Genomic DNA, 24,760 nt, shown 5'->3' on the forward strand with positions numbered 1-24,760 from the left:
TACGTCTCTGAGAGGGATGGAAGTGTATACTCTGTGTAACAACATGCATTCGAGAACTGTTTTTGGATGCACTGGGACTTAAAATGATACGGCTGTTATTGACAACAAGGAAGTAGAAGTCACCTGACAACCACAGTTATGTGGTTGGACAAAACATGTTAAATATCAAGGTAGAATGACATAGTGAATATACTGTAGCTATTGCACTTGCGGTCTCTTGTCTTTGATGCTCAACTCTGGATGAGCACTCCTGGGTCCTTATGTAAAAAAAAAAAAATGGGAAACTTTAAAAAATTGAAGATGAAATAAAACTAGAAGTGTATGAGGCTAAGCAACTGTATGACCATAAACATAATTTAATTTAAAATACAAGCACTGGATAAACCAGAAGTTCAATACATCTGTCATGTCTTGTAGTTTTAGTTTGATTGAATATAACGCCTCATCAGTTCCGTGTCCAGAGGAGTCCATCATACTTGTGTGTAGTGTGTAATGTGAGAGCAGACTTGGGCCAGTGGTGTAAGTGCAGTGGTGCAGCTAACTGACCTGCTGTCTCCTCCTTCTCCTCCTCTACCTCCTCCTCCTCCTCCTCCTCCTCCTGCTCCAGATGATGGTCAATAGGACGACTGAGGTACTCTCTAACACTGTGCTGTCCCTCCTCTTCCTCTCTCCCTTCCTCACCCTCCACAGCTCTGCATGACCCGGAGCTCCTCTCTCACCCTCTCACGTCCTCTCGCCCTCTCACCTCTTAATGTTGCTTTAACCACAAGAAGCATCCACTGTAACTGCTGTGTCTCACTTCTCCCTTCTCCCTATTTCTGTTTACACTAAGACTTTTTATTTCTGTGACTGGTTCAGAATTGCTTTGTCATCTGTGACTTTTGGTACATTTACAAACTTCATGCTTCTGATCTGTGGATTTGATGTGTTTGTTTATGAGTTATGGATGTGATACTGACTATTAACTGTCATATATATGTACTATATCTTTGTTTTTTTGCATGATTTGCTATAAATTGTTATCTCAAGCAGAACGTCGGTCACACTTTACTTTCTAGCACAGTAATAGCATGGTAATAAATGTATATCAAAAAAGTCAGTTTGAAAGCTGCTCAGGGCAAACCAGCCATGTGGGGACTAATGACCACAAGATCGGTATTTTTTCCTGAAATGTTTTAATTAGACTAAAACAAACATGTTATGGGCATGAATTAACACATATCTGGCGTTAAACTTTTTTAACTTTTTTTTTTTTTTAATTCTATGGGAGAAAATAGATGGGACATGAATAGGACTGTAGAGCTCCATAAGTATAACGCTATGTATGCTAATGCTAACCATGTCTCTTGGTCATTTACAGCCTTCATACTAGGTTAGGGTCATGATTATACATATTATAATAAAATAAAGCAGAATGTCCTATCTTGCTTTCATAAGTAATTACCACTACTTACACTCTAGACACTGTAAATACACCTTTTATTACACAGTTAGTTATGCTATCTCTATCCTATAACCATGCTGTTATTGTGGTTTAAAGTTACGTGCTACCAGAATATCTTAGCTTTCTAGAAACATCATCTGAAATGACTAAGATTACATATTTCTTTCTCTTAATGACCCAGAGCACTTTGTTTACAGCTATTTCGAAATGTAACTTGAATGCAGCCCCTTTTTATCCCATATTACAATAGCATGCTAGGCTAATTCGCAAATTCCTATCTATACTAAAAGACTCAAAATGCATGCTACAGTCCTGCTAACGTTAATTTGCCACATTCTTGAGCTTTGTTGGACCTGTTTTGAGACCATCACGTTAGTCTCTGTATCTTCACACTGTTGTAAACACCTCTCTCACATTGAATCGGACCATCTCTCACAGAACGGCAAGGTAAGGCCAGACTTTGAACAGCTAATCCAAAAATCTGTAACTTCTTCTCCATCGTTCCTCATTCCTAACTCTTTCTTCTCGATTATTGAAACCTCTTTGACGTACAGTCGACATAGTGCACTTAGATGTCTTCACAAATCTACAATAAAGCGTGTTTTGGTGGTTAGGGTTAGCTGGTAATGTCCATCTGTCATACCTGTGTGTACTGTACGTCTTTTTATTTTATTTGATCACGTTACACTTCTTGTTTTCAGTTTTGTGAAGCCAACTTTCTTGACTCTGTTCCTCTTTTGTGATTGGTCACCGCATGAAAAGGGTTGTGGTTGGGTGATGCGTACAACAACAACAAATATATATTATTATTTTCCAGGATGTATTTCTTTCAGTTTTGGTGTGCCTGTGATGCTTGATGGCTGCATGCTAGGGACAATTTGTCTTTCACCGACAAGGAATGTAGAACAGGTAATGAATTATATTGTCTTTATTTTCTTCTTTTTGTTCTTCCTAGAGTGGATTTACACCTCTGCACATTGCGGCACACTATGGGAATGTAAACGTGGCCACGCTTTTGCTGAACAGAGGAGCTGCCGTGGACTTTACAGCGCGGGTGAGATAAGACTCAATTAGCGTTAAATTACTTTATGGATATTTATTTTAGTATACTTTCAGTGATTTGAATGATTTATTTGGTCTAGATTTTGATTTATTTAGTTGTAACTGGTTTAAATGTTTTTTATTGTTCATTTTAGATGGTTTGCAGCGGTCCAAACCACTTTCCTAATGCATTGTAATAAGTTTAAAACGTTCCACAATTTTCCGAAACCAGCCCAAGGTTTAGCTGTCACTGTAAAGCTAACAACAGTTTTCTTGCTAACAATGCACACCCTGATATGCAGAGGATAAAGAAACACTCAGATGCAGACAGTACACAGCGGTCTTGTTTTGACCCTAAGAGCTGCTTTTGAAATATATGTGAATTGAGGTGGAAAAAGCTCAACTACATGGGGAATAAAATAGGTACAGCACCTTAATTAACTAGTACAGTTTTTTGTTTCTGACATAGTTTAATGTAGTGAACCTTAAGAGAAATAACGTTAGCTACAAATGTTAGCTACAGCTACACTGAAGTCTATAATCTAGACCAACAAAGTAAATACAGTTAAACAAGTCAAAACTCTTTTAATAAAGATTCATATTTTAAAATTCACTCCTAAAAGTTGAAATGTATCGTCCGTCAATCACTTTCAATATATTTACATTGTGAAGTAGATACACTCCAATACAAATCTATATTGTTTTAAAATGTTGGGATGTAGCATGGAAAACTAACTTTTCCTTGTCAAACACATCTTTGTATTATTGCAGAAAACACAAGAGGCACCTACAAAAAGACCCCATGAAATATTAGAGGTCAAAGAATAAAGACCTAAATGATTTAGTGTAATCAAAAAGCCCGAGGAGGGTTTATCTCAGTTGGCAGCCCCCAAAATTGGGCTACACAGAAAATTGGACAAACGGCCTGATGGGGTTTGAGTTCTGGTATGACATGTCAGAAGGGTCAACATTTACATAATCACATGGCAAAACGTTTTCCTTGTTACATTGGCTGATTATGTGGCAATGTTTTGGTGGAAATCATTGCACATTAAGTACTGTTTGAATGACAACCAAAAAGCAAGGTGTATTTGCGAGTGTAAAATGGGGTGATATCTTCAACAGTCCATAAAACAAGTTTAGATGTGCTATATTTACCCAGCCGTGTGGCTAAAAATAGCTGCTCTGTCACCTCCGCCTTTGCAGCATAATTGCACAGCGAGCTACAAAAACAGATTTGGCTAAAACACTGGGGATTTATAATTTAAGTGTAGGACTTAATATTGGGTGTTTCCATTAAAGTAGGAAGTATAATACGGATCAACAAGAGGCATCTCCATTAGCAAAAGGACAAGGATTCAAAAAGGAAGTGAGGGATCTACTCATGTAAAAGTGGGACTCAACAGACCAGAAATCCAAAACAATAAAACATAACAGAGACATAAATAAGGCTCCTTATTTATAATGCATTAATAACCACTAGTTACATCACACTCAGTTCCTAGCAATTTATTAAGTTAATTAACACACATGTGAGTTTGGTTAATGGCTTATAAACATGTATATGGTATTAAAAGCCATCTACAAATGCTAAGTCTAAGTGCTTATAGACAAATAACCAGTGCTTATTAACGCCTATAACTAGTTTACTAAGGAAGCTTATTTTAAAGCGTTACCCAGATCTCTTATAATTATCATTAAACAAACCAAATATTTCTCAATCTACATTAATCCATTACGCCATCTACAGCTTTGAGTACAATCAAATTACAGAAAAATGCTGTATGTCACTTTGATGCTATAATGGTGTTTTTATCTGTTCCTCTTGCAGAATGGCATCACTCCTCTTCATGTGGCCTCGAAGCGTGGGAACACCAACATGGTGCGCCTCCTACTGGACAGAGGCTCTCAGATTGACGCTAAAACCAGGGTGAGTAGTACCACAACCACGGCACGATAAACCTAAAATAAATTCACCAGTCTATTGGCGTACAGATTTGTATGTGTAATGTATGATTGTATAAGTAATTGTTCCGTTGCAGGACGGTCTGACTCCGCTTCACTGTGCGGCTCGCAGTGGTCATGAAACGGCTGTGGAACTGCTGCTGGAGAGAGGAGCCCCCCTGCTGGCCAGAACCAAGGTGAGGCCCAAATAGTGAATAAGAGATTATTATTGTGTTTCTGCCATAACAAATGCATTTCTGTGACGACTATAAAATCAACTATCTGGTCAAATCATTTAGTTTGATTCAGGAAAGAAAAGGGAAAAAAAATTGATCGAAAAACAGAAGCCAAGGCACTTTTGAGTTTAAAAAGCCTTTATTTGATTGGGCGAAATAATTTAAATCAGATTTAGTTTGGTACATAAAAATATGACACTATTACTGGTCATTTTGATCTGTCTTTTGACTTATTAATTTGTAAACTGCCCTGTCACATCCAGCAGAGGAACTACTGATGAAAACCAGGTCAAGTCAACTAACTCTGGCACATTGTTCGAATAGAAATAAATAAATAGATAAATAAATAAATAAAGACTGAGCTCAACTTAATAGAAAGTACTTTATACATAAACTGCAGTGTTTTTCGTCAGGCTTTGAGAAGTTAAAGGTGCTGATAGTAAAGCTGAAATGTTTTACTACTTAGTACTGAGCAATAAACTATTACATGAGTAGTTTATCATTTTACTTTTTGTTCATTTTAAACTACAATATTGAATGGGGGGTAGGTAAATACAGGAATATTCTGAACATTCAAGCCTACTTACTCAAACATGCATAGATCAATCAAAACAGCAACCAGGATAAAACCTCATTGATGTTGATTTAGCATAATGTGTCCCCTTTAAAATGTGCTCTTGCAGAACGGTCTGTCCCCGCTCCACATGGCGGCTCAGGGCGACCACGTGGAGTGCGTCAAACACCTGCTGCAGCACAAGGCGCCCGTCGATGATGTCACGCTGGACTACCTGACGGCCCTGCACGTGGCCGCTCACTGTGGACACTACCGAGTCACCAAACTGCTGCTGGACAAGCGAGCCAACCCCAACGCACGCGCCCTGGTGGGACACACACGAGCGACCATACGAGGCTCCGTTCATGAATACTGATCCTTATGTTTACCTGCGTTTCCAGAACGGCTTCACTCCACTGCACATCGCCTGTAAGAAGAACAGAGTGAAGGTGATGGAGCTGCTGGTCAAGTATGGAGCCTCTATCCAAGCCATCACAGAGGTAAACAACACACAAAGTACATTGAATCTCATGTACAAACGAATCCAGTAACTATCTGTCCATACCTGAACATCAATTAGACTGGACCTTTTTCATTCAAACACAAATAACTTATCACTAAACAAATATGTAATATGCTAGTATGCATCAAGTAACTATAAAGCAGCACTGTGAAATAAAAGTGACATTTTTGAGACTGTTATACAATAGCCCAGTTTAATTCTTATGTTGACTTGATTTGATCCTGTTTTAGTCCTGTTTAAGCCCTGGCCCTGTGCATGATTTGCTCCTAGTCCTAATTTAAATGAGGTGTCTGTGCAAGTGTGAATTACCTTCATTTACCCAATGCGCTGATACAAGTACAGATAATTAGGTTTTTTATTGCCTTGTAGTTCTTGCAATTAGTTCTTCAATCAAAGCAGATTTGGCTTTGGAAGTGTACTGTATTGTCATAACTTGCATGCATTTTCTACAATAACCAAAAAAGCTTGACTTGACTTGCTTCTTGTCCACAGTCTGGTCTCACCCCGATCCACGTTGCAGCGTTCATGGGCCACCTCAACATCGTACTGCTGTTGCTGCAGAACGGAGCCTCCCCGGATGTTAGCAACATTGTGAGTGCAAAATCATTCAAAGAGCTGTATGGAAATATGATAGAATCCATTGTGTTTGTAAATGATTGTGTACGTATGCGTCCAGCGAGGAGAGACTGCACTGCATATGGCAGCAAGAGCAGGCCAAGTCGAGGTGGTCCGATGTCTGCTGAGGAACGGAGCCGTGGTGGACGCTCGCGCACGGGTCAGTACACACTTTTACTTTGCCTTCAAGTATTGTCAATAAGTTCAAATGTTGATGTTATTGTTTTGTGCACAGGAGGACCAGACTCCTTTACATATCGCATCACGACTGGGTAAAACAGAGATAGTTCAGCTGCTGCTCCAGCACATGGCCCACCCTGACGCCGCCACCAACAACGGATACACGCCTCTGCACATCTCCGCCCGCGAGGGTCAGGTGGAGACCGCTTCGGTGCTGCTGGAGGCGGGGGCTTCACACTCACTGGCCACTAAGGTACAGTACATGGAGTATAACCCACATGTTTTAGATGACATGACCACAATATTTAGTGCTGTAATCAACCTTGTCACTAATGGTCAACATTTGTAAATGTACTTTTTCAATACTGGCACTATCAAAGTATTGAAACGGAAGACAACAATGCTAACCACCATAGCTCATATTACAGTGGATAAATACTGGTCAGGAACATTTTCATTAGAGTCACAATTACAAAGACAATATTGGTCTGAGTTAAACAGTAAAAGGTATGTGAATGTGCTTGCTTGACCCAGTTGTATAAATAATAGATGAGACTGTACAGCTGCTGCTGTGTCTGAATCGTGCATGAGGCTTAAACACCAGTGATTTCAGTGATTTATTCTCATCCGTGTGCCTGGTTCACTCCAGGACACCGTTAATAGCTCTGCTGTTGTTGAGTGTGTTTTGTACATGGAGAACATATTATTTACTCACCTATTCTTTCATAAGTAGAATCTGGGGTAAAAACATAAATGTGTTCATGTGTTCAATTTATAAACAAAACAATGAAATTGAATTAGTTAATCCCCCTTGTTGTGACCTAGATTTAAGTTTTTATGACAATTAAATGTCATCTTTAAAACGAAATATGCAAAACAACATTGCTTGCAAAACTAAAATCATTTTGTAACTGCATCCCACCCTTAAACGATTACAACATAAAAAGTGTGTGTGAGTTTGTCAAAATAGCATGATGACGTAGATTAGGTCATTGGTTCCCTCTGCCTCGCTCTCATTACATTAAAATAACCAATTCAAATTACATTTTCACATGACTGACTATTCTCCAGCACACAGAGATTACACAGAGCAGCACCACGATGAACTGTGTCAGGGTCCACTGGTGTTACCATGGAAACCACCGCAGAACCACAATAGCAACATCAGCATCATTTCATTGTACACATTTATTTTCTATTTCTGTTTGTGTGGCGTCGCCAGCTCCTCCCCCTAAACACATGTGATATAATCCAGGCTCAAAACAAGGAGGAGTCCATCATCTGGGCGTCAACACTGGCCACTCCCAGATTTAGATGAACAACACAGCTAAAGTGCGCCCTCTGCTGGTTATGTTTAGCCTAGGAGCATCAGACGGAACAAGGACCTTTTAGTTTGTGCAAATTGCAACCTCAGTAATCTTAAACCTATCCTATCTTTTTTTGCACTGTTTGTACCTGCAGAAAGGCTTCACTCCCCTTCATGTGGCAGCTAAGTATGGAAGCCTGGATGTGGCCAAACTGCTGCTGCAGCGCCGTGCTCCACCTGACTCTGCTGGAAAGGTAAGCTTCAAAAACACCAGAAACCACTGTGTTAACCGGGCAGTATGAACTTTAGTCAACTTTATCTAGACAATTGCGTTTATATATCATTGTAGATGTTCATAGATTGTATTGACATTGACTTGACCACAGTAGTTAAGGTAAGAATACATCCTTAGGAATATATATTAGGTTAACCAAACTCATTATGCACCAGTGTGCACAATTCTTTTCTATTTTATTGTATTTTTCATAATGTTGTGTGGTACAGTTACTGGGCACTTTAATAAGAATTCATAATTATTGTATTTGCCCCTAACATAACCTCAGCACTTACCCCGGGTCAACCTGCTTCTCTCCCCTTCAGAACGGACTCACCCCGCTCCATGTTGCAGCTCATTATGATAACCAGAAGGTGGCGCTCCTGCTGTTGGATAAGAACGCATCACCCCACACCATGGCCAAGGTGAGGGAATCACTTTAAGCTGCCAGAAACAGGAAGTCCATTGTGTAAAACATTTTCTGCCAAAAATATGCGCCTGGTCTTGGTTTTACAATTACAATTATCTATTTTCAGGGACTTTCTCTTGAACTATAACATAAGTAGAGCCTCATTTTGCATTTTGTTCATTGTAAACAGCATTATTGATCTAAAACAGCCTAACAATAGAAACAAGGCTATTGACTTCCTGTTTCAAAAGAAAAAAAAACACCTCTTCACTGACATTTTACTGTAACAAGCAGCAGATTGTGATCAACCTGTTTTTTTATTTTGAAAAGTGCTTATGTGGCATTTTAAAATCATGCATGTATCACTTGTCTTAAGTCTTAATACAGGATTACTCAAACATGCAACAATACAACTTAGAGTAAACTAATGATGAGGAAACCATGTTGAAAAAGGTTAAAAGCTCATCAAAGTAAATGTATGGACGTTTATTATACCGTTTCTATCTACTATTGGTTGAAAAAAACCTAAATGATAAAATGTTTAAATGGCTTGTTTGTTGCTTTTGCAGAATGGCTACACCCCTCTTCACATCGCGGCCAAGAAGAACCAGATGGACATTGCCACAGTTTTGCTGGATTACGGAGCAGAGACCAGCATCCTGACCAAACAGGGCGTGACCCCGCTGCACCTGGCCTCTCAGGAGGGTCACGCCGAGATGGCCGCTCTGCTGCTGAGCAAGGGGGCGCAGGTCAACACTCCCACCAAGGTACTGCACAGCTCTGCCCAGAGAAACCAGTGAAAAATGAAATCATATTTGTATATATATATATATATGTAGAGTTTTCTATTGATAAATGTGTGTTTGCTGCAGAGTGGCCTGACTGCCCTCCACCTCGCGGCTCAGGAGGACAAAGTGTCTGTCGCTGAGATCCTCGCTCAACATGAAGCTTCCCTCGACCAACAGACCAAAGTATAACAATAATTCAGTGATGATTATATACTTTGATTAGGTGTGGAAGATATTGGCAAAAATGATTCACAAAAGTGCAGAAGTATTACGTTATTTGAAAGTTTAAACTCTTTTTGCAGCATTTTGTACTCGACTTTACATGTGAATATGTAAATGCAATATATAATGAAACTGTGTTGTTTTGCAGTTGGGCTACACGCCACTTATTGTAGCATGTCACTATGGTAACGGCAAGATGGTGAACGTCCTGTTACAGCGAGGAGCCAACGTGAATGCCAAAACAAAGGTACAGTTAATCAACATTATGAGTTTTTTATCAACTGAAGGATCATATCAACCTACATTTATTGAACTTTGACCTCATTTTTATTTCAACACAAAATAATCTACATATTGAAACTTGTTTTTCTTAAATTTTCCTTTTTTTTGCCATGACCTCTCAGAATGGATACACTCCACTTCATCAAGCCGCTCAGCAGGGAAATACACATATCATCAATGTCCTGCTGCAGCACGGAGCCAAGCCCAATGCCATCACTGTGGTGCGTGATGAAGTGACATCATATGCTAAATGCACTTCTCTGGTCATTCATTCACACTTTTTGGTCGTTTTTTCAGAACGGTAACACTGCTTTGGGGATCGCCCGGAGGCTGGGCTACATCTCAGTGGTGGACACACTCAGAGTAATCACAGAGGAGATCATCACAACCACAACAGTATGGCACTTAAAACACACACAATATTGATTATAAAATTAATGCAAGTTCAGCTATCGTGAAATGTGTGTCCTTTACCTTTGCAGACCGTGACAGAGAAGCACAAACTCAACGTCCCAGAGACCATGACTGAGGTCTTGGATGTGTCAGATGAAGAGGGTAAGTGGCCAGCAAGTGAACCAATGTCTGCACATTTGTTATGTACTATTTTATGGCTAAACATATCAGAAGTATGTAATAAGTAATAATATTGGTGGTAATACTCAACTTTGCATCAATCATACCAGTGCGTTAACATGTCTATATTTTATTATGTGTACTTTTACTCTACAGAAATATATAGATATGTTATATGTCAGTTAGGGTTAGGGTCATTTAATTTAAGTTCAATGAAGTTTCATAACATTTAATTTCAAATAAAGACTAAACTATAAAACCGTTGATGTTTCTCTGCACTAGTCTGTTTGCTCAAGTTTATTAGCAGTTAAATGCTGTGTTTTAGTGAACATTTGGCTCACATTTAACTTAAAATGTGACATACATGTTACCAACGATTCAAACTTTGACACAAATTTGGTTCAGTCTCAAACTGGGGGATCACATCGTATTGTTCACACACAGCACTGAGGTCCAGTGATGATGATGTCACCTCAGACCTGGAAACTCTAGAAGGTACAGGGCATGTGATTTGCACCCCTGAAATGATCTAATATTAGTTTAAAATGCATTAATCAGATATTCAACACGGTAAAGAGATGTAAATAGTCCTTTATTTTAGTGCCTGTTTGAGTGCTCTATTAAGAGTTTTGTTGAGCATGTTGTGTACTGTCTCTCACTAATCTAATAATAACATGGAAAAACAAGTGGTTTGGTTGGCTTTATCTGACTATATTGGTCACTGGATGTAAATTTGTCACTTTTGTCTATGAGACGATAAAAAATATATTAATACTTCAATACAAAACGTACCATAGCATGAACCAGCTCTTTACTGTTTCAATCACGACCATTTTAATCCAATGTTGATCTTTGCTGTCGTCTTCTGATCGAGTCTGGCTTGGTCCTGGTCCAGATAAAGTTCTGGGTTTAGTTAATGAAGTGTATTTGTCACTGTGAATGCATCTGGAGAGGACACATAACTGCAAGATGACAAAGACAATTGGCGCTATATTCAAATCTATCCGATGTAAATACACTGCCTGTCCAAAAAAAAAATCACCACTTGGATTCAACTAAGCAAATACAGTAGATCCAAGCTTTTTTTTTATGGGACAGGCAGTGTACATTTGCATTCATTCTGCTTTTGTATTTGTCCTGTAGGAGACGACACAATGACAGGTGATGGAGGCGAGTACCTGAGAGCGGAGGACCTCAGGGAGCTGGGAGACGACTCTCTCCCGGGACAGTATCTGGACGGGATGAACTACCTGCGCTTCAGCCTGGAGGGAGGCCGCACCGACAGGTAACGTCGCATTGTTTGTTACTACTACTGGGATGAAATTATGTTTTTGTAAATACTTGTTTTGATTAACACAAAATAATTGAATAAAAAAACAATGATATTAGCTCAAGATTTATTTAAAAGTAAATGTGTAAATGTTTTATGTTAATTTCTTGGTGTCACGCCTCAGTGTTTTTGTTTTTGTTACTTGTTGTTTTGTTCTGTCAATGTTTATTCATTGTTTTTAATATCAATACACATTTTAATGGTAAAAACGAATCAAATTCAAAATGGGCTTTTCAAGGAACATAAAAACTGCTGAACCAGTAAATGTTCATAGAGCAACAGAACAACAGAGATAATGAAGCAAGTTTCTTATTTGATTTGTTTGTTAGTAGTCATTTATTGTATTATTTTTGAGTGTATGTATTCATAAAACACGTCTGTTTGCCACTCACAAAACTAACCTCTTGTTTGTTATGTCTGCTGTGCGACCTGTCCTGCTCATTCTTCATCGTTGGTCTTCTCTGTCATCTGTGTCTTCTGTGTAGTCGAGTTCAAAGGTACGCGATGCTAACTCTGGCCTTAGTCATTGTAGCTCTAATATATCTTGAACATACTGAAATGTTCAAGCGGTTTAAAAAATACTAGAGAATAGTTTAACAAAATCGGTAGTTAGCATCTAGTTTTACCATCATTCAGTGTGTTTCTTAAGTTGTGAGCATTATTGAGCAGCACTGACTGGATTGTGATCTCCAGCTCGGACAGGTCCTTCACCCCGACCCACCACAGCTACTACTCCCCCAAACACGAGGGTCTCATGGAGGAGCTGCTCAACAATCCACAGGTACGTTTACACTGTACCTATGACAGGACAAATGTTGACTTAGTTTGGTGGGATTGAACTTTATTATAGTTTTACATCAGTTGGTGTGTGAAGAAAAAAAAAACAGTTGTGGAATTACCTGCCATTTTGGTTCCTCCGACTCCAGAGAGAAACTGCAGTAGCCCCCATCCAGCGGTCAAAGTTCATTGGTCAGTTTAGCTGATGTGTGGCGTCATTGTCCTCCTCTGTTTGGCCTAACGACATGACAGATGGACCTGCTCCTCGCTGCTCTCACACTCTGGGCTCGGACAAAACGCTCTTTAGTCTTTACAGGCCGAGGAGCTGAGGCCGTCCAGAGTCCAGGATCGTCTCAGTCAAACGCATCAATGGTAGAAGTTGTCTGGAACTGTTTGGGTGAAGATAAAAGCTAAAGGAAGGACAGAGATCTGTGTGAAGCACCTTGGAGTGTTCTCTGTGGGTCGTGTTTACTGCCTGAGGTCGTGGTTGTTGTGTTGGTGGAGTTTGTTATAGCAACGGTGCACTGACCGGTCGTCTCATGCAAGTGAAGAGCGAAGTTCACTTTCAGTCGAGGTATTAAGTCAGTTCTGGAACATGCTAAAAAGCAGATGTCTGGCTCAAGAGACACTTTTTCAGACTAAACATGGGATTGTACATTGAAAACATGACATTAGACCACTTTGAGATGTTCTGTATTTGTGAAACTTAGTCCAATACATAATTATAAAGCTATAGTGACATGTAAAATAAAATACCTGGTTCTTTTTATTTACTTTTTGTTCTTTTTGGTGTTCCCAGTTCAGACTTGGCACTGGAACTGAGATAGATTGAAAACTCCACCAATGTAAATTTGCTCTGGCCCATCTCGTTTTGTGGTCTTATTACAACCAACTAAAGAAAGAGTTAACATGTTGTGATTCAATATTAATGAAGCCTCATTCAGGCATGCAGCCAGGTAAAGACCAAGTAAAATAACCAGAACGAATGCAGGGAATTCTTATGTGTGAATAAAGCCACAAGATTGCCAGTACCTCTGCTCGTGTGGGTCCTTCAGTGAGAATCGTAGTGCGACAAAGTCAAGAGATTGTGTGTGGTCTGAGATGCCGAACAATGGGCCAGAGGAAGAGTTTCTGTTATAAACCGTTAGACTTTCCCCCAGTAAACCTAAGCACAATGAAAGGAAGAAAAGAGTCACTGCTAATAACCCAGACTCCAAGAGCAAAACCTGAGCCAAAAGAAGTGAGTTCCCCTTGCAATACTCGACAGGTAAAGGCGGCAGCACCCCATAAAAACATGCTCTCAGTAGAAACAAGGAGTTTGAAGAAACACCAGCGCACTTAGTTTGTTGAGAACAACAGATGAGCAATATTTTCTCCTGGTCACATAGTCTCAAACTCTCTCTAGACTTTTCAATCCTAGACATAGGGTTGATGTGCCAATACCAAATAAGGCACAAGCTGATATTGCACAGAAAGATGAAGAAAAGCTTAAGTTTGTGCAATTCCTCCTGATGAAAAGAATGGAGGAACAGAGACAGGAAAACACATCCAAGCAGGACGAAGACAGGAAAGAGTCTCCAGTAACCCAAACCCTGAACCAGAGGAGAGCAAATTGTTGATGGACAATGTTATTCATAGTCATTATATGATTTAATTTAAGCTTGTCAACCGATGTTAAATATACTAACACACTTGTAACCAGAGAAGACATGTTTGAAATTGATCTTGGTATTGATCCGTCCAGTGTCTGCAGAGTCTATGGTGTCAAATGCACTCTGCTGTACAGACACCCAAATGTGCTTTTAGACTGAACTGAAACATTAATATCCCAAGTGTAGCTGTACATAATCTTTTTTACACGCCCAATGCAATAAGAGCATTTTTGTCACTTTTTCTTCACAATCTACTGGATTGGTCAAGAGCTATCCTTTATATTTACAACAGATATTATCCCACCAAATAAAGTCAGCATTTGAACATCATAAAACCCTGTCACTCTTACCTGATTTGGTGTTTTTATGTGTGTAATTGTGTACATGTTTGTGTTTTCTTTAGATTTCCTCGCTGGCCAAAGAGAACGACAGAGAGAACTACCGGCTGAGCTGGGGCACAGAGAACCTGGACAATGTGGCCTTGTCCTCTAGCCCCATTCACTCTGGGTAAGTCCAGCTCACACATTATTTACAATATTTATCTGTGTAAAGAGAAAATACTTGTAAAATCTCAACTATGTGCTCTGCGTGCTATCGAGTATCAAGTATATTCCATTAGTATTGAAATGTTAGTATTATACATTGATTTTAAGCCTTTAAGAATTAAATGGTGCAGTTATAATTGAATTGCTTGTTTAACATGTTTTCATGGTTTTATATGATATACTTTGATATTAGTGGTGCCCTAAAATCAGTCTGGACAATCTACTGTGACTAAGTGGGCCTGTTTTCTCTCTGGGTTTCTTCTTCTTCTTGTTCTGGTTGTAGTCGTTCTTCTCCGTGCCATCATGGAGACCACAGCAGGTGACCTTCTGCATCCTGGTGTACACTGACCCCTGCTCGCACCCTCCCTCCCCCCCTCCACCTCCCTCCCCACCTCTCCCACCTCCCCCCTCTCACCTCCTCGCCCCTCACCCTCCTGTCACAGTGTGCTCTCCTCTGGGGGAGGTGTACGTGTGTGTTACAGTGTCAATCACGTCTGTCTACAAAATACGGTCACACATGTTTTCTAATATTGACAGGACAATGTTGGACGCAAGAACAAACACAAACAATAATACACATTCTGTCCCTGGGTGAGATGCTTCAGTTCAGTCACAGTAACGAGGCTTCACAGCACAATATTATCACCGTAGTTCATTCCACGGTACGATATGTACTAGTTATTTGTGAAAAGACTGAAAAAAACTGTAGAAATGCTACTTAGTACTTTTTTAATGTCTCGACAAGCCTTAAGTGCAAATCATTACGGTCATATTCCAAAGACTTAGAATATAAACGGCTAAAAATGTCACACTGATATGGAGAAAAGGATCATGGTCAATGTAGGTCTCACAGAGCTAAAAAAAATCTGTAGTTTAGATCTGTACAAGCAATTTGTATTAGTTTCTCAGTTTATGGGTGTAAAATGTGATATTTGAACAGAACCCTAGTATTAAATCAGAACTCACTCTGACAATAGAGCTCCCCCTGCAGCTCCCTTGTGAAAATACATTGTCAGAAAACAGACATTTTTCTTACATTCCTCAAAATAATACAGTATTATCTCTAAAAACATTTAGCCAAATATGGAAAAAAAGAGCCAGGTTTTCTCAGGAGAATAATCTTAGTGTTAGGCTGGTTTTCCTCCCAGAAACAGCAGGGGGCAACGTCACACTTTTCAAACGCCCCGAAAATACATATTTAACCATCACAGGGACTTACAACAACGTTTAAAAAGCAAAATGTTTTCCTTCAAAAACATGAATTGCAATGCTTCCAGGAAAATTGATCGTGCAGCCTCTATTTCCCACTGCTTTTTTTTATTTTTTAGCTGTGGCTGCAACAAAACAATGGATCAAGGAACAAGGAACAAGAAGCTCATAATTCAGTATAATGTGAAAACCTGATACATAATATTTTAGTGAGACTTTTCACAATAAAATGTCACGATATTTCGGTTATGTTTACATCAGGTTATTCCATCATTTTCTAAATCACCGAAGGGGTTTAGGTCAGGTTCGTCTCCATCTGTGGAATGTTGATCCTTCACTTTGTACATGATGTTTTTTGTGGTTCATCATCACATGTGTTTGCATGTGGTGTGACACAGCATGGCATTCACTATGAAATCCTTAACAAAGTGAGTCATTGTGTTGTTTCATGTTGACCAAATGAACTGGCTGTTTTTTTATATCATTCATTCAAGTGGTGAAACGTGACAGTGAACATAATACTGCATAGACGTATTTGTTTTGTCGTTTTGCTTAGACCTTATTGGTTGTTTCCTCTTGTTCAGCTTCTTGGTGAGCTTCATGGTGGACGCTCGGGGAGGAGCTATGCGCGGCTGTCGGCACAACGGCCTCCGCATCATCGTCCCTCCGAAGAAGTGCAGCGCGCCCACTCGGATCACCTGTCGCCTGGTCAAGAGGCACCGCCTGGCCTCCATGCCCCCCATGGTGGAGGGCGATGGGCTGGGCAGCAGGATCATCGAGGTGGGGCCGTCCGGAGCACAGTTCCTCGGGTAAGATAACGGAGGGTACTACTGTGAATACTGTGTTCTGTTAACCCAAGAATGTATAATAAGAGAAGGTAAGACGGTTAAGTTTTCTCTTAGTCCGAAACGCAAATATCTAATCAACAAACCACTTTTCACTTGCTCAATATGGAAGAAAAACACTACTTTAAAAGACAGCACAGAGAGTTTTTTATTTCTGCAATGTTGTGATTAAAGTACAATTGACAGTTTTAGTGTTTGAAGAAAAGAAAATAGTACTAAATTACAGGAAGTTGTATTTTAACGGAATCACACAGAAAATTCTGGCCAAAATGCAGGAACAATGTACGTGACATTTTTTCTTTCAACATTAATTTAACAAATAATGGTGTTGTCATATATTGTAATAGTCTAACCATAATTGGCGTGTAATGTAGATGAGATTTAACTCTTGTCAACATTACGCTTGCTATGTAACAGTCATATAAGTACCTAAGCGTATGTCACATGCGCTGTCCATGGCCAACCAGGATGTGCAATTATAAACTTCACAAAAACAAAACAAATCTTGAATATAATTGTGTTAACTACGTTTTAGTGACATTAGTAATCCAACCTGTCACATGGACTTCATTTTTAGACTTGTGTGATAGTGATAATGTTGGCACCACTATTCCCCTGTTTCCTTGTTGATAGCAGATGTCAGATTAACTAAACTTATTCAAATAACAGATGTTCACACAACAGATCTGAATATGCTTGAGGATCTTAAAGCGGGGCCATGTGATTGGTTGATTAGATATGTATGCACAGCTTCTGAAGTGATGACAAATTGTACAAAACATGTCCTCTAATACAATGCTTAAAATGCTTTTGTTTTGTTGAGCCCTTTCCTTACTAAAGTGGTTTGTGCTCCCAGCTCTACAGGTCTTCACAGCATGGCCTTTCCTTTAACCGCTGCTGTCTAATCCAGTATCACTCTTTACTTACGCTTTTCTTATTAACAGCTCAAATGCTCCATGAGTCGTTTGATATGTTTATACAGAATCCAAATGCATCAAACACAAGCTGTCCAGATCCAGCCTCACCAGCTCAGAACACATTAGCACTTCTCGATTGTGAAAAAAAATCATATTCACGATTATTTGGGTCATAACTGGAATGACAATTGTTTGAAACGAGGATTTATGTACAAAATAATGTACTGGTACTGTCAAAATGTTCCCTGTATGGGAAGAAAATACTTTTAAAGGAGATATATTATGCATGTTTTAATTTATTCAGTTATTAAAATACGACATAAGTAGATCATCATTTTACATTTTTTTCATTATAAATCACAATATATATTTATAACAGCTTTGTAACAGAAACGGGGCAATGATATTTCACTGTAACAAGCAGCAGATTGTCATTCACATGTTTTTATTTTTGAAGTATGGCTTCTGAACATTTTTAACCCTATATGTATGACTAGGAATTAAAAATAAATAAATAAATAAAATCACACAAAGTACAGGGATGTGGGCGGTGATAGGGGGCACTCATTGAATATATCAAATACAGGATTATTCAAACACGCATTAATCAATCAAAATACAAATTTGACGGAACACTGTGTAGGGTGGTTAAAAACGTATAAAAGATGGTTTGCATAATATGTCCCCTTTTAAAGTCACAAGTGGCTTTGGCCCATTTTTTGTAATTCATTTGAACAATAATTTTAATACATTTCTTATATCACAAACATATAATAAAAAAACACAAAAATATAATAATAAAATCACAAAAATATAATAAAAAAGGCTGTTTATTGTCCGTTGTTAATCGTGAAACGCAAAGATAAACCACACTAACTGTGGCAAATGTCGTCCCTGGAGTCGAGTGTCTGCTGAGCCCAGTCCAAAGTTGTCGTGTGCTCTCTCTCCTCTCTGCTGCGTGTGCGTGGACGTTCTGCTCACTCAGTAAACTGCACCTCCCCAGTGCGCCTCCTCCTCTAAACGAGGGAGAGAGCCTGGTTAGCCGAATCCTGCAGCTCGGTCCGCCGGGCTCCAAATTCCTGGGGTAGGCCTCTGCATATGAACCATCCATGGATGCTGTCCCTGTCTTCCTCTGTGTTGGTGCCGTCTGTTCCTCTCCATAGTTCTGTGTCCCACTGTCATGACTGAAGACCACTCATAGTCCAAGTCTGCTGTCGTACATACTTGTCTTTGCTCTGCTTTTGGCTTTGTGTTGACATTTTTGTGCTCTTTGTACCCAGCCTAGAAGATTGTAGGGTCAATGTTGTATAAAATATTGATCATATATTTCCATGTTTGCTTGTAATAGTTGAGTGCAATATCAGAATAGGTCACATATGTAAACAAACAGCACAGTGCTCATTCAAAAACCATGAGTAATCAGTCTATTAGGCTCAACTCACTTACTGTAAGTATCACATGGAAATATGTGATAAATATTTAATCATTAGTTGTCTGTCCATAGCATGCTCTTGTACAAATACATTTATGTAGCTAGCACAAATCGCTAAATGTTATATAAGGTAAGTGGTCATTTTGGTGGATTTTCAAAAAATACTGTTTCAGTTCAACTATAAAAGAATGTGTAATACTTGCTACACACCAGAGCCCTCTAGTGGCTCACATGGAGTAGTTCATGCCATAAAAATGACAGCATCAGGCTGGGGAGGTCCCTGGAGGTAAAGTCCATACTGCCATGCACAGATTAGCAAACACAGCCTGATACATTTGAGATCACCTCAAATATTGTGACTATCATGTCATTTTTTAACCGCACAAAATATACACAATAATTGTGTATATTTTCTGCGGTAAAAAAAAAGACATATTGTTGTCATTTCAACTAAGTCTGGTCTTTGTAGTCAAATTGTGTTCAAACACAGCTCAGATTACTCTGACTTGAGTAGCAGAGCTTCAGACAGAGCAGTACGTCCGTTTAGCTTCACCCCCCAGTTATGCCGATGTCAATTACACCACGTAAAAGGTATCAGTTGTTAATGGTGTACTTACATAAAAAATAATATCAATTCATATGAAAGCAAGAACTTTTTTCCCCCAACATCACAAAACATCACTTGCCTTCCCTGTGTTCTTTAGTCCTGTGATTGTGGAGATCCCTCACTTTGCCGCTCTTAGAGGCAAAGAGAGAGAGCTGGTCATTCTGAGGAGTGAGACAGGAGAGAACTGGAAGGAGCACCAATGTGAACACACCCTAGAGGAGCTCAACCAGGTCCTCAACGGCATGGATGAAGGTCAGATACACCACAACACACATGGAACACTCATAACTTCAGATGGAGTGCAGGGGCCTGTATAAAGCCGCCTTTCGACTGGTTCTATTTGCTCTAGAGCACATTGGAACTTGCTAAAGGCCTTGATCTGCTACATGAGCTGCCGATGTCACCCAAACATGTCTGATTGCAGCAATTCACAAAAACATATTCACTAATTGTGTTGCTGTGAGACATGGCTAAATCTAGAGTAGACAAACTACCTCCAGTTTTTGATTCTTCGGATTCTGATTCTAAATATGGCTGGCAGTTCGTGTATTTCACCACTAGATGGTGTACTTAGAATACATGTTTTTTTCCTTTATAGTTAATCCTTAATTGTTTTAATAATCCTACCACTTTTTTATTCAATACAGAAACAAAATATAAACTTTGGGTATTTGTGCTGACCAAAAAAACTTTGAACTTTGTGTAACTTTCTGTGGATTACTAGTTTTAAACCTGTTGTTTTGATATAGAGCTGGACCCACCGGAGGAGCTGGAGAGGAAGCGTATCTGCCGCATCATCACCAGAGACTTCCCGCAGTACTTCGCTGTGGTGTCGCGGATTAAACAGGACAATAACCTGATCGGTCCAGAAGGGGGCATCCTGAGCAGCACTGTGGTCCCTCAGGTGCAGGCTGTGTTTCCTGAAGGAGCCCTGACCAAGAGGATCAGAGTCGGACTGCAGGTAAATCCATGTTTGCTTTCAATAGGATTATGTTTTGAGCATCTGCAAATATGTTTTTCTGAAAATGTTGATAATGCGATTTTATTTGCACTTTTTGTTATAAACACTCCCATCCATTCACTTTATTTATAGAGCACATTTTATGGATAAGACTGTTCCCAAATTGCTGCAGACAGTTGATTAAAGAAAGCAGAAAACGCTATTTCTCAAATGAATAAGTTTTCTGTTCAGACTGTACTTTTTTGTGTTCTAGCAGCATTGACATTTAGATAAAAATATGACACGCTAAACTGATTCAAGAATGACATGCTTTTCAGAACCTGTTTGTAGAGTACTTATATTATTATTACTTATTCAGTGTGTAAATTGTGCTCTACTTTGAATTTAAAGTATTTAATTGTAACCTCAATTCTGTATTCCTGTTTGTTAGTCCCAACCGGTGCCTCTGGATGTAGTGAGGAGGATCCTGGGAAACAAGGCCATGTTCAGCCCCATCGTGACGCTAGAGCCCCGCAGGAGGAAGTTCCACAAACCCATCACCATGACAATACCCGTCCCCAAGACCAACGCGGACCCCATTCTCAATGGGTTTGGTGGAGACACGCCCACGCTGCGGCTGCTCTGTAGCATCACTGGTGAGAACACGTCACATTAAAGGCGTGTGAGAGGCTCATATGTAGAGCTGTAGTGCAAACACATCCACTGCACGTTTTTGTCTGTCTGATTAATTATCATGGACAAAATCTTGCTTAAAAATGTGGGATTGTTGCACGACCAAAGATGAGCAGCAATTTATCTCAGCTCACAGTGTCTGTTATTTTAAAATCTTGGTCCCAGAGTGAGACCTCCTCTGACAAGACACAAGACACTGTCAAAGTAAAAACTGAGGACAATTGAGCTCAGCTGCACTTATATGCTCACATTTTCCCCCTCTTTATCTGTGATACACTTTGTTGTGATAGCGTTAATAATAAAGGAGTCACTTTTTTTTTGTTTTTTTGCTTTCAGGTGGGACAACGCCTGCCCAATGGGAGGATATAACAGGAACCACACCATTAACATTTATCAATGACTGTGTCTCCTTTACCACCAATGTCTCTGCCAGGTAACACTGGGCATGACCATTCTGGACATTTCGGTTTTTCAAACCAATTCACTAATTGTTACATGTTTTACTTTCAGATTCTGGCTCATAGACTGTCGACAAGTGCAAGAATCAGTCAACTTCTCCACTCAGGTGTACCGGGAGATCATTTGTGTTCCTTACATGGCCAAGTTTGTCATTTTTGCCAAGACCCACGACCCGATCGAGGCCCGTCTGCGCTGCTTCTGCATGACCGATGACAAGATTGATAAAACTCTGGAGCAGCAGGAGAACTTCACTGAGGTGGCCCGCAGCCGGGACGTAGAGGTAAGCAAACAAATAACAGGCTGTGTATCAGTAGGTAACACTATCCATTAGATTATAGATATTTATTATTAAAGTATATGACTCTCTACATTTGAAGTTGACCACCATGACATATCTCTTCTCCTCAGGTTCTGGAGGGTAAACCGATCTATGCAGAGTGCTTTGGCAACCTCGTCCCCCTCACCAAAAGTGGCCAACATCATCTTTTCAGCTTTTTTGCCTTTAAGGAGAACAGACTAGCTCTTTTTATCAAAGTATGTTGCTATTATCAAATGCAATGTGTCATGTGTTCACGCTCTTTCTTTTTCCTAACTTTGATCTTGTGTTCTCAGATCCGAGACAACACTCAGGAGCCATGCGGACGCCTATCCTTTTTGAAAGAACCCAGGAATTACAGATCGCTCACCCAAAACGCCATATGTAACCTTAATATCACTCTCCCGTCGTACTGCAAGGTGAGTGCTCTTGTCCCCGTATAACAGTAAATGTATAAGGCGAAAGGTGATGCTTGCTTAATTGTAATATATTATATTAAAATTAAGCAAGCATCACCTTTCTTGTTTGAACAAATTACATGTTTGATGCTTCTCGCACTTTCCTCACTACTACAGACTTGACTTTCTTGGTTTTGAGCGATGAAATGAACATTCCATAGTATGTTTAGGTTATGTCAAACAACAGGCTCAAAATCAGGAGTTAAGTCAGTGTCTACGTTCACTTTTGGGGGGCATTCCATGAGGCAAGTCTTGCTCAAATTCTTTTACTTTCCATCATAGCTAAATTAATTAGAGAGAGTTACAATTACAACATTAGTTTATTATTTATCCAACACAATTGGTCAATAACTAAACTAAACTAAATGCATATTCACAAAAGAGTTGTAATATTATTATTATCCAATCAATACATAAAACATGTTCTATCTATCTAAAGTTTGACTTTCCATTTAATGATTTCCTTAACGCCGACACAAGTTCCTATGTTTGTTCAATGACAATGGCAATAAACCTTTTCTGATTCTTATTCGGATGAATTACATTTAATTTTATGTTGACCTAAAGCTAATAATTTAGACTTGGTTGGATGGTCTATTTAAAAATATATAGGTTAATTTAACAAAAACAATGTAAATGTAAAAATAGGTGACAACATATATTTAGATAGGCTCAACATTTTTGGGCTGTAAATCTTACGTATATTACTGTTCCATGGAATGCCTTCTTGCCATCACTGCTTTCCTTAATCACCTAATATTGCTGTTATTTTATCTGTACATTTTTGCTTCTTGCTTCAAAAGGATTCTGACTCTGACCAAGACGAAGAGGTAAACGCTGCCCCTGCTTCCCATCACAAATGTTAGAATTAAGTGCTAGTCACCATGACATTAGATACAAACATAAGAATGTTAAATGTTTAGCAATAAAACCTATACATGTTAGAGAATGCTTGTTTTATGGAAAAAGTCACTTAATTATTGTTTTTGTTTTTTTACAGAATGGCAGAACGCAGGAGAAATGTAAGTTTTATCAATTTGTATCTTATGTTATAATTCCATTAACGTTATACTAATATATTTGATGCATGTAACTGCTTAAACAGTGCTAACAGTAGTATTAATAATTAATACAATAAAATAATTAGTCGAGTGTATACACACATTCATCTCTCCGAAGCCTTTTATGCTTCCTAGTTCTGTCTTTTGTCATACACAGTACATGGTCCTTCCCTATTCCACGTTTTATTTCAATTATTATTATTATTATTTTCTTTCGAAGTTGTTTTTTCCCTTATGCTTTGCTTTCCAAATACGTAACTATCTCCTATTCAAAAATTGAGATGGGCATTTTGGTGAAAGAGTTAAAAACTCCCATCTGTGTATGTACTTTTAACATTAACTGCTATTATGGTGATGGTAGAATACTGGCCTCTGTGTTTTCTATAGAAATTAGGAAAACACATTATGTAAAGTCTGTGTTGTCAGCAGTGGACTAGATCTAGAGTCTAACAAAACTCGCACATACCTCTGCCATTATAAATCGATCATGTCAAAATCCTCCAACAACTAGGTAATTACCATAGAAGGCCAATTTCCAGTATTAATGTAGAATGCTAAAGCAAAAATGCAACTAATCTTAATTGCCTTGTTGTTATTTACACTTGCCAATCCACTCATATTTCCCTAACCTTTTCTCCACCTGCCTTTGCTTTGCATGGAAATAACTTGCTTAACAGTGTCCTTGTTTGTATCATTGTGTGAAAAACATTATTACCGCAATGATTAGTTTAACTTGATAGTTTTATTTTCACATTTATTTGCCTTTTTCACAACACAAACCTTTTTCCCGTCACTGGCTTTCTTTGCATAGTCTTTTTGTAATTATGCAATTTGTCATTTGTCTGAGCAATCTTGAGATTTTGTCTCATTTCATTATTATTTTTGGTATCACTTGGTTTTGGAAGAGTCATTGTGTTTTTTTTGTGTATAAAAGCAAGTTATTTCCAGCATCATCCTTTCCCATTGATTCGATTTATTTATTAATTTTGCTTTTCCACATACACCATACAAGTACAGTATTAAGACCTTGATTACCTTGATGCCTGGATGTTAGGATCCTTGTGACTGTTGTCCTATGAATCCTTTGTCCGCCAATCTTATCCTGACCCACTTCTCCTTTGTCTGTCCT

General features: G+C 39.0%; 1 protein-coding gene across 7 annotated transcripts in view; it reads left to right on the plus strand.

The window, feature by feature from the left end:
* The window catches only part of ank2b (ankyrin 2b, neuronal), a 136,814-nt gene that overhangs the window by 91,091 nt on the left and 20,963 nt on the right, over positions 1-24,760 (plus strand). For 2 of the 7 annotated variants that reach the window (XM_072458532.1, XM_072458534.1), the window contains exons 7-38: positions 608-631; positions 2,400-2,498; positions 4,317-4,415; positions 4,528-4,626; positions 5,349-5,546; positions 5,620-5,718; positions 6,234-6,332; positions 6,418-6,516; positions 6,592-6,789; positions 7,998-8,096; positions 8,443-8,541; positions 9,095-9,292; positions 9,398-9,496; positions 9,684-9,782; positions 9,940-10,038; positions 10,115-10,213; positions 10,300-10,372; positions 11,534-11,675; positions 12,414-12,501; positions 14,553-14,656; positions 14,978-15,013; positions 16,488-16,712; positions 18,651-18,749; positions 19,802-19,956; positions 20,454-20,665; positions 21,096-21,300; positions 21,674-21,770; positions 21,848-22,076; positions 22,205-22,330; positions 22,409-22,531; positions 23,374-23,400; positions 23,571-23,592. In XM_072458532.1, coding sequence (XP_072314633.1) covers positions 608-631; positions 2,400-2,498; positions 4,317-4,415; positions 4,528-4,626; positions 5,349-5,546; positions 5,620-5,718; positions 6,234-6,332; positions 6,418-6,516; positions 6,592-6,789; positions 7,998-8,096; positions 8,443-8,541; positions 9,095-9,292; positions 9,398-9,496; positions 9,684-9,782; positions 9,940-10,038; positions 10,115-10,213; positions 10,300-10,372; positions 11,534-11,675; positions 12,414-12,501; positions 14,553-14,656; positions 14,978-15,013; positions 16,488-16,712; positions 18,651-18,749; positions 19,802-19,956; positions 20,454-20,665; positions 21,096-21,300; positions 21,674-21,770; positions 21,848-22,076; positions 22,205-22,330; positions 22,409-22,531; positions 23,374-23,400; positions 23,571-23,592 — 3,769 coding nt within the window. Of the gene's footprint in view, positions 1-607; positions 632-2,399; positions 2,499-4,316; positions 4,416-4,527; positions 4,627-5,348; positions 5,547-5,619; positions 5,719-6,233; positions 6,333-6,417; positions 6,517-6,591; positions 6,790-7,997; positions 8,097-8,442; positions 8,542-9,094; positions 9,293-9,397; positions 9,497-9,683; positions 9,783-9,939; positions 10,039-10,114; positions 10,214-10,299; positions 10,373-10,834; positions 10,886-11,533; positions 11,676-12,413; positions 12,502-14,552; positions 14,657-14,977; positions 15,014-16,487; positions 16,713-18,650; positions 18,750-19,801; positions 19,957-20,453; positions 20,666-21,095; positions 21,301-21,673; positions 21,771-21,847; positions 22,077-22,204; positions 22,331-22,408; positions 22,532-23,373; positions 23,401-23,570; positions 23,593-24,760 lie in introns of all 7 variants that reach the window. The other 5 variants (XM_072458531.1, XM_072458536.1, XM_072458533.1 and 2 more) reach the window with 5 other exon arrangements.

This window comes from Eucyclogobius newberryi, unplaced genomic scaffold (genome assembly GCF_026437365.1).
Source record: "Eucyclogobius newberryi isolate DKJ021-1_F unplaced genomic scaffold, fEucNew1.0.hap1 SCAF_22, whole genome shotgun sequence".
NCBI classification, from domain to species: Eukaryota; Metazoa; Chordata; class Actinopteri; order Gobiiformes; family Gobiidae; genus Eucyclogobius; species Eucyclogobius newberryi.